Consider the following 15,200-nt stretch of genomic DNA (forward strand, 5'->3'; position numbering starts at 1 on the left):
AGGGGGTTGGTAAGAAGGAGGAACTGCTTCACCTTTATCTGAGAGTGCTGTAAATTCTGCTTCGCAAGGTCAAAAGGTCTGTTTCTGAATTCCAAAACATAACTAAGTACTCTCATACACACATTCTGATCTGACCATTGCTCTCTGAGTAGGGTCAAAGGTTACACAATGTGCTTAGCTCTCAACCCTTTAACTATCCCCCAGAATGTTTTCGAAGTAAAGTTACTAACCAGGAAAGATTGGATTTCTTTAGGTAGACCTACCAGTGTGAAAAATTCTATAAGGGCTTTTACCACAGTCTTGCAAAAGTTCACAACATCCTTTCTTAAATTAGGCCAGTAGAATTCCTTCAAAATCCTGTTTACTGTCTTTCTCACTCCAATGTGTTCACCTGAAGGCATACTATGAGCCATGTTTAAAATCTCAGCTCTGTAAACTTTCGGGACGACAACTTGATGTTCAATGGCCCAATCCTCACTTGCAGGCACAGTAAGTGATCTCCAATTCCTCATTAACACTCCATCCTTAAAATAATATCCTACTGACTCTCTCTGAACCTACTCTTCTGTGAGAGCTGTCTCCTTTAATGCAGCAATTTCAGAATCTCGACTTTGTTTCGCTGTAAGTTCATCCCTGGACAAGGACAATTCTTCCTACTACCCAAACCCAAACTTCCTACTAACATGGAAGGACGAAAAGCCTCTGATGAATTCTCATAAGTGAAACCCCTGTCTTTGCTGTCTGTGTCAGCAGCCTTTCTATACATGCTTCGGGTCGTTGCGCATGTGAGGTTCACATCAGTATCTGTGTGTGTGTCATCAGCCACAAGCTTGCTTGTTAGCTGTACTGCTGAATAAACTTCACCCTAGATAGGTGCCAATCTATCACTTACGTGTACCAAACTCAGTACCATCACCAAGCTTACGAAGATCATGTTTACATTATGAAAACTTCCAAACAATCCATCTATTCTGTTCCTATGACTTTTAGCTCGACTCGTCTCTATAGTGACCCAGTCAGGTGGCTTCTCAAAACCAAAACAATCCTTTTCCTCCACATTGCAATCGTGAAAAACAGCTCCACAACCTTCAAGTTGTTTACTTCCAAAATTTAACGAGCTTGCACATACTTCTACAGGCCATTTTCCTGCAAGCAGGTTCAAAGGTCATGAGGCCAATCCAAACTTCCCAAGTTCTTTATTTAAAAATCCAGAAACAGCACCTCTCTCCATATTTTCAATAAAGTTCACATCACCAGCTTTCAACTCATCACCAACTTTTAGAACATCGTCTAACACAAGTGACTGAGAATCCTCAATTTCCACTGGAACCAAGGTTAACCCTTTATTCACTGAAACAAGTCCATCTGGCTCAAACAGACTGCATTCCTTTTCAGCCAAGTCAGACACCTCAGACCTTAACTGAGTTTCAACACAAGGCTCAACACCCTGGAAATTCACTGGTGCTTCAACAACCTGATCACAGGCAATAGGAACAGCTGCCTCTCCTAGGCTTTCAATACCAGTCCCAGTTTCAAATTCCAGGTTCCTCTGATCCTCCCAGCTACTCTCTGGGAAACTCCCATCTGGACTAAACTCAATCTTGTGGGTTAAAACAACCTCGTCTGCTAACCTAGCAGATTCCCCCAAGGTAGTGGCATCCTTTTCATCTCGGTATGCCTTACATCATTAGGAACACACTTCTTAAAGTCTTCAATCACAGCCAGCTCTTTCAAGCTGTCCAAACCGTCAGTTAGCCCTTCCAAGGTATACAAGCGATTGAAGTACACCTGTTTTCCATGGGCAAACTCCACATAAGTTTGGCTCCCAGACTTCCTTAAGTCTTTGTATTTTTGTCTCTATGCCTCTGGAACCAACTCATGGACTTTAAACACAGCATCCTTAACCGTGGCATAATTCTTTAACTGTTCAAGGGTCAGGGCAGAAAACGCCTGCTGAGCCTTCCCCTTCAACACACTTTGTAACATGACAGCCCACTCATCCCTCGGCCATTTCTGAGTCTGGGCCTCCTTTTTGAAGTGTAGGAAATACAGGTCGACTTCAGCTTCATCAAAGGGTTGTACTAACTTAATTTTTTGGCTGATATTATACAGTACCGCCAGCTCATTACGACTCCCTGATCCTTGATCCTGTCTTTCTGTCTTTCTGCTTCTACTCTCTGTAATTCTGCTTCTTCTGCCTCTAACTTAACTTCCTCTAACCTCATTTGTTCCAGTCACAAATGGTTCTCCTCTGCACCTAGAGGGAACATTTTTAACTCCTCTCACTAAAGTACTTCATAGAAATGTAGTGCTCAACTGTTACCCTTTGGAGTTCCCCCTTCGTCACACCCTTCTTAGAGAGGCTAAGTTTCAATGCATCAACAACTTCCCACAAATCAGCCTTTTTAGCTCTCTTCAAAGTCACAGGGTCTGGCCCTGCCAGGAATTCCTCAACATCCATTTCTACTGTTAACCCACTGGCATAAGCCAATCAAAGGAAGATAATCACTCAATCAACAAGCCCCCAACAAATTTTAGAATGTCTCCCACCAATTTTTGTTCATATCCTGGACGAGCCCCCAATTTTGTTATGTATCCCATAACAGGTTAAAAAGAACCAGCAGAAAAGGACACACCTGGAGTCTGAGTCTTCAGTTATAAACTCTATTTTGTTAGCAACTACATGAATAAAGTAATATAAAACAAGATAAGGTAAACAGGTTAGCAAAGTATATGCATATATATAGGTGAGTAAATAAGGTTCCCAATCTTCCCCAGCTCAGGTAGTTAGGTGATACAGTCTTACAGTGGTATAGTAGGTAATCAGTTCAGTTCTGGAATTTAATTTGAGTAGAGTTGGAGAGAGAGAGATAGTGTTGGTTTGTTCTCCCAATACTGATGCTGATCCTCCACATCATCCTCCTTGCTCCCGAAACCTATTTAAAGTCACCAACTTGTGACCACAAAAAGGGGATGCCATCTTCTGTGGTGTTATCAACCCAGACCAGAGTTAAACACTTTGATAGCTCCCCACCAGTCACCCCCTTATCCACACTGTGAGCAAAACCCCACCCTTGTTGTGGGTACACAAAGCTCACCAGTGTCCTCCTTGCCTCTGGAGTTGTGTATCTCTTGTGTGCCTGATTAAAAAGTTGACTGACCTTGTATATATCTCCAAGTGTCGAACATGAGCTGTCCATCATATAGCTCTGCCTTTCAGTTTCCAAGGCAACTCACAGACTTTCTCTCTCTCTCTCCCTGCTGCTGAAATAACACACAAGCTGTTCGCTCCCTCTCTCTCTTGTTAAAGGAACAGTCCACTTTAGAGTAATTCTTCAGATCTCGCCACAGTCCACAATTGGTCAATATTCTTCTAAACATTGCTGATCTATGCATTCATCCAAATGTATTTGAAATGTTAACACTGGACTCTACATTCTGTTTGGAATGGTACTTCTGGGTGCGTGTAAAACCATATTTGTCTCCCTGTATAATGAACCCGATGCCAATTCTTACACCTACCTCAGCCATTTTCTCCAGCACTTTGTTCCATATAGTCTGTCCAATCATCCTCTGAGAACATAAACATTTTTTCCTCAAGTTTATCTGGAATGAGACCATTTTCCACTGCTTGGTCCACTGATCAAAATTCCCCTGTAATTTTTTATCTTCTCCTTCACGGTCTACTTTAACTTTGAGATGTTAGGACCAAGTAGCTTGCTGGTGACAGGATGACCATTAGGAAGTGCAATTATATTGGAAATGCAGATGCTGAATAATATTTCCCAAGTTAAAATCTGGTTTTTCAATGTGCATTTTGAAGCCACATATCGTCAGTACTGTCCTCTGTCTCCTCAGGCTGACGGCCTTCATTGTGAAGATATTCTCAATAGTGGACCGTCATGTCAAGGTAAATCAGAGGAATGTGTATGCCTCCGTTTCCTATTTGGTCGATGCTCAGAAGAGCGATGGAAGCTTTGAAGATCCCAATCCAGTGCTTATGAAAGCCATGCAGGTTCGAACTTCTTCATTTCACTCTGTTTCTCATTTGATATCCTTGAAGTCAATTTTATAGACACTTGATTGTGATTATCACACTTCATTGGTTTCTTGTTAATTCTCTTTTCTACATCATCCAATGTCCAGTCTCTGCAATGCACGTAACAGATTCTGATTCAAGGTATCTAATAAGTCAAAGTCCTTGGGATGGCATTGTACATGTTCAGTTGCTGGTCTGGATTGATACTCAGTGGTGTTGCTTACAGCAGTGAAACTGAGTATGAATGCAATGAGCAATGGGCATCGAATATCCTACTCCCCTGTTTGCTGCAAAAACCCACACCACTGGAACCCCCCCCCCCTGACTGTACACCCACACCACTGGAGCCCCCCCCCCCGACTGTATAAACACACCACTGGAGTCACCCCCCCGACTGTTTGCATCCCCATTTGTTGAACTTCCTCCATTTGATGTCAGCTTTCATTTTCCTCCAGTTAGATTGCTGGTACAAAACTCAAAGGATCAGGCAGCATCTCTGGAAGGAAATGGGTTAGCACTCCAGATCGAGACTCTTTAGTCTGGATTGAAAGATAGATGGGAGATAGCTGACATGAAGCAGTGAGGAGGAAGGGGTGGAGAAAATGTTTGCGAGTGATAAGTGGATCCAATGGAGGAGGGGTTGATTGTCAGATAGACTCAGATGGGGAGGAATGGAATGGTAGGGCTAATGAGGGAGGCAACAAATGGTTACAGACTGTGAGTTCTTGCATGTTGTCCGGTACTGCTAATATGTGGAATCATAGATGATACCATACAGGAGCTGGCCATTTGCCCATCAGTCAGTGCTGGTGCTTTCAGAGGCCCTCCTCCACTCTTCTCCACAAAGTTTTAGCCTACCCCATTCTCCTTAGAAAGTTTCTGTTAAATATCTATTCTTCGAAATTCCAAACCTTGACTCATTGCTTCAAAAGAGATGTGAATTTCATAGATTTTGCTGCATTTACTGTCTGCACGTAGCAATGGGCAGCTTGATACATTCTTGCTGCTTGTTACAGCAGAAGAAACAAACATGTTGCTGTATGTCTGGGGTAACTAGGCAAGGACGACTCTGTTCCCCACAACCTGGAACACCTTTTAAATTGGAGCCTCACCATTATTGACATCTGCTTTTCATCCCAATCATTCTATTTAATAAACTTTCAATCCCCATTACCCATGGTTAGAGTTGAATTTCTACCTCTCATTCTCATATTTTTCCTTTGACCCTGCAGGAGACCATTCTGCCTGACAAGTGTATACTGGCCCTCAGTGCCATCCCATTCCCCTTGTACCTTGCACATTCCTGTCAGCTTCCAGTTCTCCAACCATTCATCCATATGCAAGGGCAATTTATAGGAACCAATTAACCCACCAACTTGTACTTCCTTGGGATCTGGGAGGAAACCAGTGCACCGGGGGGGGGGGGGTTATCCCACACAATCAAAGGGATTCAAGAATTCAAAGTACATTTATCACCAAAATCCATATCCAGCGTACAATCCTGAGATTCGTCCTCCCACATGCAGCCACGAAACAAAGAAACACAAAGGAGCCCATTTGAAGAAAACATCAAATGCCTAATGTGTAAAAAAAACAACAAATTTTGCGAACAGCCAAAAGCGGGTGAGCAACACATAGAATAAACATCAAACCATAGAGTGCTCGAAACAGCCCAGGAGTGTTCAGCTCAGTTCAGTGCTCTGTCGTTGACTGCATGCACAGAGCCAGTCTGTGCCAAAGCGCCCCCTCAAATTGTGCAAAGAGCCAATAAGCGGGTAACCAGAAACCAGAAACACATGTGACATGAATCGCAGAGAGCTCCAAGTACCAGTCCACAGCCGTGGGCACTGAACATCAAAATGCGTAGTCCCCCCAGAAAGAGCCCCACAGTCACGAGCTGCATTGATCAAATAGACAGTGCCAGAGAGTGGGATTGAATTAGTCTTGAAAGCGGTTCCAACCCATCTTTAGTTGAACAGTCCAAGCCTATCCATGCTTGTGATATAACCAGTAAGTCAATGTCTTCCATAACATCATGTGACTGTTAATGGCAGATAGAGCATGAAGTGAATGTGCTCCCACTGGATCTGGTCCTTCAGACTTTGAAATATCTGAGGTCCCTTCTCTGACTCTGGATCACCGCATGTGTGGAGTTTGTACGTTCTCCCTGTGACCATGCGGGTTTCCCCCATGTGCTCCGTTTTCCTGCCACTTATCAACCATGTTCAGGTCAGTGGTTTAGTCGGCTGCTGTAAATTGTGTAGTTGGATACTTGTGAGGATGTTTTGAGACTCACAGTCCCAATGGTCTTCTTCAGTGAGGTGGAAAATATAATGGAGAGTACTGATTTATAGTCATAGAACACAAAACAGCCTCTCCTGCCCAATTAGTCCATGTTGACTAGATTTCCCATTTAAGCTTGTATTTGGACCATATCCCTCTAAACCTTTCCTATCCATGTACCTGTCCAAATATTTTTTTAAAAATGATTATTGTATCTTCCTCCAACACTCCCTCTGCTTGAAGACCTTGCTTCTCACTCACTCAGGTGGTTTTGTGGATGCTTAAAAGTGAGGATGCCATTGTGGCACCTCTTAACCAGGCATCTTCTCTCACTCCTGTGCCCTGACTCGTCACCGTGATCCGGCCAACAGCAATGGCGTCGTTGGTGCCTTTGTAGGTGTTACTAGAGCTGTGCTTAGGCACACAGTCATGGGTGTAAGGAGGGTCGAGCAGGGACGCTAAACAGAGTCCTGAGGTTGATGGTCATTGATGAGGAGGTGTTGTTACTGATCTGTATTGATTGCCCTCTAAGAGGACAACAATCTCTCGGTGTGTTTGGTAGCTTGCTTGCCTCAATGACCCAGAGAACTATGTTGGCTGGAGTCAGGACTTTGTGCTTTGGCTCTTGGTAGGGTCATCCATGCCAAGCAGGTCAAAGGTAGAGGCCAGACTAAGAGTTGTTCATTGGTCCTCCAGGTTCAGGGATTCAGCTCAGGGCTAACAACCCCGCCTGATCAAAAAACAATTGTTACAGAAACAGCAATGAAGCAAACTTCTATGGAAGACCTTCAATGTTGCCCTAAACGACAGCGGCATAACACACAGTACTTAATTTATTTTATTTTGTCCATGTTTTTGACTGTTGGTTTCTTTCCACAGGGTGGAGTTAGTGGTGCTGAGGGTAACTTGCCCCTGACTGCCTTTGTAACAGTGGCCTTACAGCATTTCCTACAAACCTTTCTCCAGAACAATGTAGCTGCAGCTTCAAAAGTGGTAAGATATAAACATTCTTTCTAGGTGCCCTTTTGAAAAACTTCCTTATTGGGGCTCGTCTATCTCAATGATGGCCTGGGGGAGATTGCAGAAGTAAGTTTGGTTAAGAAAAAGTTTTGGGAACTTTAGTTTTTTTTTAAGTCCCCATGAGTCAGAATGGGATGTGGATTCAGGGGGAACATGGTCAGTAACTAACAGTAAATCAGCAGCTGAATTTTTTAATCTTCTGCCAAAATTCAACTTAGGGATGATTTACCAGACATGTCAATGGTTCCCAGGTTATGGGCGGCTGGTTTGTGAGAATTGCAGTGCAGAAATTGCACCAACAGCTTGTATACTGAAGATGCAGCATTGAGTGCAGATGTTCCTGGGAGCAAACGCAGACTGGGTGAATGCTTTGCTAAGTAATTGCACTCCATTTGTCATGGTTTTCTGGAGTTCCTGATTACCATTTATTTCAATTCCCCTCTTCATTCCCTCACTGAGCTGTGTATCCTCAACCTCCTCCATGGCAGGTTGAGGCTAAACAAAATCTAGGGCAACAGACCCTCATATTCTTCCTGGGTAGTGTCCAACCCGATGGCATATACACTGATTTCTCCAATTTCAGGTAACCTTCTGACCTCTGTCCCCTTTCTCTCTTCTGCTGATCTTCCCAGTTTCTCCTACACCCATCCCAGCTCTGTCACATACCTACACCCCCTCGATCTGTCCATCACCCATGCCTTCCTCCCACTGGGTCCCTTCCCCTCCACCTCCGATGTTCCCATCTGCCTTTCCCACTTGGTTCCATGCTCTACCTTCCCCCTCCTCTGAGATTCCATCAAATGTAGCACTTTGTTGCAACCACCTATCACCTCTCAGCCTCTGTTGCTATTAACCCCTCTTCCAACTGACTATCACCCCTCCTCAAATGGATTCTCCTATAGCTTGCGAGCTTCTGCTCCTCCCTTTCCAGCCCATTTCTTTATATTGGCCATCACCCTTTCAATCACGATGAAGGATCACATTGCCTCCACCTATCACCTCGCAGCATCTATAGCTATTTCCCCATCCCTATCTATCTATCACCTATCGCTTGCCAGCTCTTGCCCCACCACATTATGCTGACTACCTCCCCTCTACTCTGTCAGTCCAGGGGAAGGGTCTCAACCCAAAACATTGACTGTCCATATCCCTCCACATACACTGCCTGACCATTGAGTTTCTCCAGTGCCTTGTACATTGCTCAGGACTCCAGCATCTGCAGTGTCTTGTGTCTCCAGCAATACATAAGCTGGATACATAATACATAAGCTTTACATAAGAGTCCAATGATGGTGATATTTTGTATTAATTCAAGGGATGTGGGCTTTGGAGGTTTTGCCAGCATTTAACTGCCCCTCCCTGGTTGTCCCTGGGAGGGTGCTGGTGAGCTGCCAGTGCACAGCCACAGTCCAACAGTGCCGTTAGGGAGGGAGTTCCAGGATTTCGTCCCAGTGACGGTGAAGGAACGATGATGTATTTCCGAGTCAGGATGGTATGCGGCTTAGGGGGCTCCTTGGGTTGTGGTGTTGCCCTCATCGTTCTCACTGGTGGAGGTGCTGGGTTTGGAAGGTGCTGTCTAAGGAGTCTCAGTGAGTCGCTACAGTGCTACAAACCGCTGCTACTATGCTTCAGTGATGGAGAGATGGGCTGCAGGATGTCAGAGAATGTCAGTGGATGGGCTGCAGGTCAAGCAGGGTGCTCTGTCCAGTGTGTGGCTGAGCTTAGAGTGCCGTTGAAGCTGCACTCATCCAGGCAACTGGAGAGAGTTCCATCACACTCCAGATCCAGACCTTGGAGATGATGGACAGACAGGCTTTGGGGAGCCAGGAGATGAGTTACTCACCACAGGATTCCCTGCGCTTGTAGCCACGTTGTGTAAATGACCACTCCCGTTCAGTGTCTGACCAGTGGCATCTCCTGGGATCTTGATGGTGGGGAATTCAGTGACTGGGGATTAAATACTATACCAGGATGTAGACCATAATCCTGCTCAATTTTGGAAGTGTCACAGGGTCTAGAGAGCAGGTGGTGCCCCCTTAACACTTCATCTTACCATGACAGTGAAGCTAGATTGTAGTGAGTTCAGGAATCGACCCAGGAGTCTTCTGACTCAAAGGGAAGGTTACTTCATTAGAACCATTCTCATTTGCTACATCAAAAATACTTCAAGACTTACTGGTCTGCTCACCTGTCTTACACTCTCCTCAATTCTCTCCAGATTCTGCCCCTCACCCCCACACTAGAGGCTAATTTACAGCAGCCACTGACCTGCAACTGTTCAGTGTGTGGGAGGAAACCGGAGCAGGCACGTGAAACACAAATGGTCACAGGGAGAACATATGCAAACTCCATACACAGATGGTGCTGGAGTTTGGGATCAAGCCTGTTGTGTGAGGCAGTGGCTCCAGACAAAGTTAAATCCTGGTTTGGGTCTAGTCTTTACCTGAGTCAGTTTCAGCTGCCGGCATTAGTGGATGAAGTATTTCAAAGTCACCCCATTTCTTGTTTCGTTCCACCAGAGTGAAAGCATTGGAAAAGCCGTGCAGTATTTGCACAGGACTTTGCCGACTGTCGAGAAGCCCTACGCCTTGGCGATCACCGCCTACGCCCTGGCCTTCGCAGAAGCAGACTTAGACAAAGTGCTGGAGGCAGAGAGGAGACTGAAACTGATTGCAGTTTACGATTCAGGTAAAGTTTCTAATGTTTACCTCACCAGAAGCTCACTCTTGGGCTGCTACTTTGATTGTCACACAGTTCTGAAGAATAGACAAGAGTTTAATAACAGGACTATAACAACTTCATCGGGAGTTTTGAGAGGAGGGACTTCAATCAGGTTTGCTGCCCGAGTACAGAAGGCCACAGCAGATTGCTACAGCGATGAAGAGTCTTGACCAGCGACCATTGAGCATTTGGGATTGATTAGCAAAGCAAATTCAAGGAAGGCAGGGCCATCATCATAGTGGCTATCTTTTAAATTGACAGAGACAGAGTGGTGAACTTCAGGCTTTAGCTCTTCAGGGCTTCAGCGAAGAGAAGCTTTGGTCAGCGAAAGCAACGGAAAGAAAAGCTCAGGGTTGTTTTTTTATTCCTTCCCTTCTTTTTATCTGCTCGGATAGGACAACAGAGGTGTCAGGCAGGATAGCTGAATGCTCCTCTTGAGCGATGTGGAAGGCAGGGAGACCTCCAGTGTCCCTGACGACAATTGCGACAAATGTATCCAGCTGCAGCTTCTAAAAATTTGCATTAAGGAGTTGAAGCTGGAACTGGATGAATTCCAAATCATTCAGGAGGCTGAGGGGGTGATAGATAGGAGATAACGAGAGTTAGGTACTCCCAAGGTGTAGGACACAGTAAACGGTGTGACAGTCAGGAAGGAGAAGGGGCTTAAGGAGCCAATGCAGAGTACCCCTGTGGCCATCCGCTCTACAACAGGTATATCACTTTGGATATTGTCAGGGGTGGGGGTGAGCTAGCAGTGGAAAGTCACAATGCTTGGGTCTCTGGCATTGAGTCTGTCCCTGTGGCTCAGAGGGAAGTGGGGAAAAGAGGCACAGTGTGGTGATAGAGGATTCATTCATTAGGGAAATGGACAGGAGGTTCTGTGGACAAGAACAAGATTCTAATATGGTATGTTTTCTCTCGGGTGCCAGGATCCAGGATATCTCAAATTGAGTCCTCAGCATTCTTAAGTGGGAGGATGAACAGTGAGAAGTCGTGGTCCATGTAGGTACCAATGATATGGGTAGGACGAGTCACGAGGTTCTGCAAAAGGGAGTTAGGTGCTAAATTAAAGGGCAGGACCTTTAGGGTTGTGATCTCAGGATTGCTACCCATGCCATAGGTTAGTGAGCTCAGAACTAGACGTGTGTCGTAAGTTAACAGATTTCACGACACATGCCAGTGATAAAAAACCTGATTCTGACTTCTGATTCTAGAAGATTATACAGTTTAATGCGTGGCTGAGGAGTTGAAGGAGGTAGGACATTAGAGCTTTGGATCATTGGGCTCTCTTCCAAGGAAACTGGGTTCTATTTAGAAGAGATTGTTTGCACCTAAACTGGATGGGGACTAATATCCTAGTGAGAAGGCTTGGCAATGCTGCATGGGGTGGTGGGAGGGTGGTTTAAAACTGGAGTTGCAAGGGGCTGGGAGCCAGAGTGAGGGCATAAGATTTTTGGGCTGTCTTCTAGGGAAGATGGGACCTTTGCAGAAGGAACAGTTTGAACTTGAACTGGAGAATATCCTAGCAGGAGGATTTGTTAATGATACACGGTAGGGTTTAAACTAGAGTTCCAGGGGCTGGGAACCAGAGTGCCAGAACAGTTAGTGGAGAGATTGTGGAGACAGATGTTGGTAAGACCTCAGACAGAGTTAGGAAGCAGAAGGTTGAGCATGGTGCGACGAGCGTCCTGAGCTGTACATATTTCGATGCAAGAAGTATCGTAGAAAAGGCGGATGATAGTGCTGAAGTTGAGACAGTTGGTTGAAAACACTGTCAATGTGCAGTGAGACTCTGAGCATGGAGAAGCTGATGACGGGTCGAAATTGCAGTCAACAGAATGAGTTGCAACGTAAAAGGCAGACAAAATCAAAAAGGGTGAATGCAAGACTGAAGGTGTTAAATTTGAATGTGCGCAGCATACGGAATAAAGTCGATGAACTTGCAGCACAGTTGTAGATTGGCAGGTGTGATGTTGTAGGCATCACAGAGTCATGGCTGAAAGATTATAGCTTGGAGCTTTATGACCAAAGATACACATTGTATTGAAAGGACAGGCAGGAAGGCAGAGGGGGTGACGTTGCTCTGTTGGTAAACAATGAAACTATTAAATCATTAAAAAGATGCAACAGAGGGTCAGAAGATGTTGAATCATTGTGGATAGAGTTAAGGAACTGCAAGGGTAATAAAACCCAGGTGGGAGTTGTGTACAGACCCCCCAACTATAGTAAGGATGTGGTCTACAAATGGGAGGTTGAAAATGCATGCCAAAAGGGCAATGTTACAATAGTCATGAGGGATTTCAATCTGCTGGTAATTGGGAAAATCAGGTTGGTGCTGGATTCCGGGGGGGGGGAGATTCTAGAGTGACTACAAGATGGCTTTTTAGAGCAGCTCGTGGTTGAGATTGATATATTGTGCAATAGGCCCTTCCAGCCCTTCAAGCCAAGCCACCCAGCTATCCCCTAATTTAATCCTAGACTGATCACAGAACAATTGACAATGACCAATTTGTCCCAATCAGTGCCCTATGATATACCAATATACGGAAGGAAGGAAGGAAGGAGTGTTGGTGGGTGGGGAATCATTTGTCTATTTTAACTGGGGCACAATATAAGAGTGATAGGACCACTGCACAAATATGTCATGATCTATGGCTCTATCTGTAGTACAGTGATTGATGTAGGATCACACATTGGCCAGAGCAGATGAGGTAAGTGGAAAAAAGTTTAAAGAAGATGTCAGACGACTGGCCCCGGTCTGAGATTGGATTGCTCTAGTCGCCAAGCTGACTTGAAGAGCTTCAGAGTGGCTTTGGGCTAGGTGGCGAAATCCAGGCCCTGAGTGAGTCATTGGATGGCATGGTCTAGGCACCGAGTCCTTCACAGTAGACAGGTCCTAATGTGAGGTACGATCTGCTGATTAAACAGTTTAAACACAGGCTCAGATCAGAGGCGAGAGCTGATTTTGCTGGCTTGCCACAACGTTCACTGCACTTTCCAGGGCTCCAGAGTCTTTTGTTGTTCTGTTATTTTGTCAATTTAAATGCTGGTCCAGATAGTCTGAAAAGACAGGGTGTGAGGATCTGAGCTGACAGCCGATTTAGCTTATTCTCCGCGATGGTCATCTCCACGGTCTTGAAGTTATGAAGACTGCCCCAGCTGCTGTGCTCTATGCCCGCTAATATGATGAACTGATAAGTGAGGCTTTGGGCCTACTCTGGGGCCTACTGAGGACTCCGTCTGGTTCGGAATGTTGTTGTTCGCTTCAGTTTTTTGCGTGATTTGTTTTTGTTTTCTTTCCCATGTACATTTGGTATTGGTCTTTTATTTGTATTCTTTTTTTTCCTTAATTCAGTTCTTTTCGGTTTTTTGCTTTGTTGGTACTGTGAGCGAGCAAATCTCAGGGTTGTTACAGCTGTATAGGTACCTGGTCAGACCCCACTTGGAGCACAGGAAGAATGTGGAAACCATAGAAAGTATGCAGAGGAGATTCACAAGGATGTTGCCTGGATTGGGGAGCATGCCTTATGAAAATAGGTTGAGTGAACTTGGCCTTTTCTCCTTGGAGCAGCGGAGGATGAGAGGTGACTTGACAGAGATGTATAAGATGATGAGGGGCATTGATCGTGTGGATAGTCAGAGGCTTCATCCCAGGGTTGAAATGTCTAGCATGAGAGGACACAGGTTTAAGGTGCTGGGGAGTAGGTACAGATGTCAAGGATAAGTTTTTTACTCAGAGAATGGTGAGTGCGTGGAATGGGCTGCCAGCAATGGTGGTGGAGACGGATACAATAGGGTCTTTTAAGAGTCTTTTGGATAGGTACATGGAGCTTAGAAAAATAGAGGTCTACCGGTAAGCCTAGTAATTTCTAAGGTAGGAACATGGTTGGCACAGCTTTGGGGCTGAAGGTCCTGTATTGTGCTGTAGGTTTTCTATATTTCTATAATATAGAGAGAACCTTTTTCTTGGAGTAGAACTGTAAAAAAACTCTTGAGTTATACAAGCAAGGTAAAAAAGGGGAACTGGAAAGATAATGTGAGGGGCAGGGTGAGAGAGTGGTGAGTGGGTGGAATGGGCTGCTGGCAATGGTGGTGGAGGCGAAAGTGATTTCTGGTAATTTCTGAAGTAAGTACATGTTCAGCATTGTGGGCCGTAGGTTTTCTATTTTTCTATGTTTCTATAATTTACACATTCTTTGAGACACAGGGTTTTTACACAGAGGGTGGTGGGTGCGTGGAACACATTGCCAAGTGTGATGGTAAAGGCTAATATAACAGGAGATTTTAAAAGATTCTTACATAGGTAGAGGGATATCAGAGAAATGGAGGGTTATGGGTTGTATTGGAGAAGGGGTTAGATTGATCTTGGAGTAGGTTCAAAGGTTGGCACAACATTGTGGGCCGAAGAGCCTGGTAGGGTGCTGTACTGTTCAGATTTCCTTCCTTGAAGAATATTAGTGAACCAAATGGACTCTTATAACTATCCTTTATGCAGGTGTGTCCTTTTTTTTAAACTCCAGATTAATTCATTAATTGACAACAAATATCTTAGTCTCTTCTGTGGGATTTGAACTCTCATTCACTGATTGTTAGTCCACGAGCCTACTTTATTGGTCCAGTAATTTAACACCAGCACTCTCCACACATACAAGTGAATGAGGTTAAATCTTAAAATTTATCTGCCTCAGGGTTTACAGGGAAAAGCCGGGTAACTAACTACAGGTGCAGAACCTCCTGTCGATCTGTGCAAAGGGAAGTAAGGATTGGCTCAGAGGCACACCACAGAAACAGGCCCTTTGGCCCATCATGCCCATGCTGGCCATTAAGCCCACATATTGACACTGATCGCATTTTATTCTCCCCTCGAGATTCTGGTCCTCACCTGCACACTAGGAAATAATTTCCAGTGTCTGATTGACCCACCATCCAGCACATCTTTATGCTGAGGGAGAAAGCCAGTGTGCCCGCAGTCAGAGACAACATGCAATTCCACACGCACAGTCAGCATCGGAGGTCGGGCTGAATCCAGGTCTCAGGCTGCAGCTCTACCCGTTGTGCCAATGTGTTGCCCTGCTGGGCATTGCTTGGTACCAAAGAGAAATGTAGAAAAAGGGATGAGCTCCTGCCCGGGGTGAAC

General features: G+C 45.0%; 1 protein-coding gene across 1 annotated transcript in view; it reads left to right on the forward strand.

The window, feature by feature from the left end:
* The window catches only part of LOC132394479 (complement C4-like), a 133,340-nt gene that overhangs the window by 80,938 nt on the left and 37,202 nt on the right, over positions 1–15,200 (forward strand). The window contains exons 26-28 of the mRNA XM_059970687.1: positions 3,859–4,015; positions 7,202–7,315; positions 9,862–10,030. Of these exons, the coding sequence (XP_059826670.1) occupies positions 3,859–4,015; positions 7,202–7,315; positions 9,862–10,030 (440 nt within the window). The remainder of the gene's footprint in view (positions 1–3,858; positions 4,016–7,201; positions 7,316–9,861; positions 10,031–15,200) is intronic.

This window comes from Hypanus sabinus, chromosome 5 (assembly GCF_030144855.1).
Source record: "Hypanus sabinus isolate sHypSab1 chromosome 5, sHypSab1.hap1, whole genome shotgun sequence".
In the NCBI taxonomy this organism is placed as follows: Eukaryota; Metazoa; Chordata; class Chondrichthyes; order Myliobatiformes; family Dasyatidae; genus Hypanus; species Hypanus sabinus.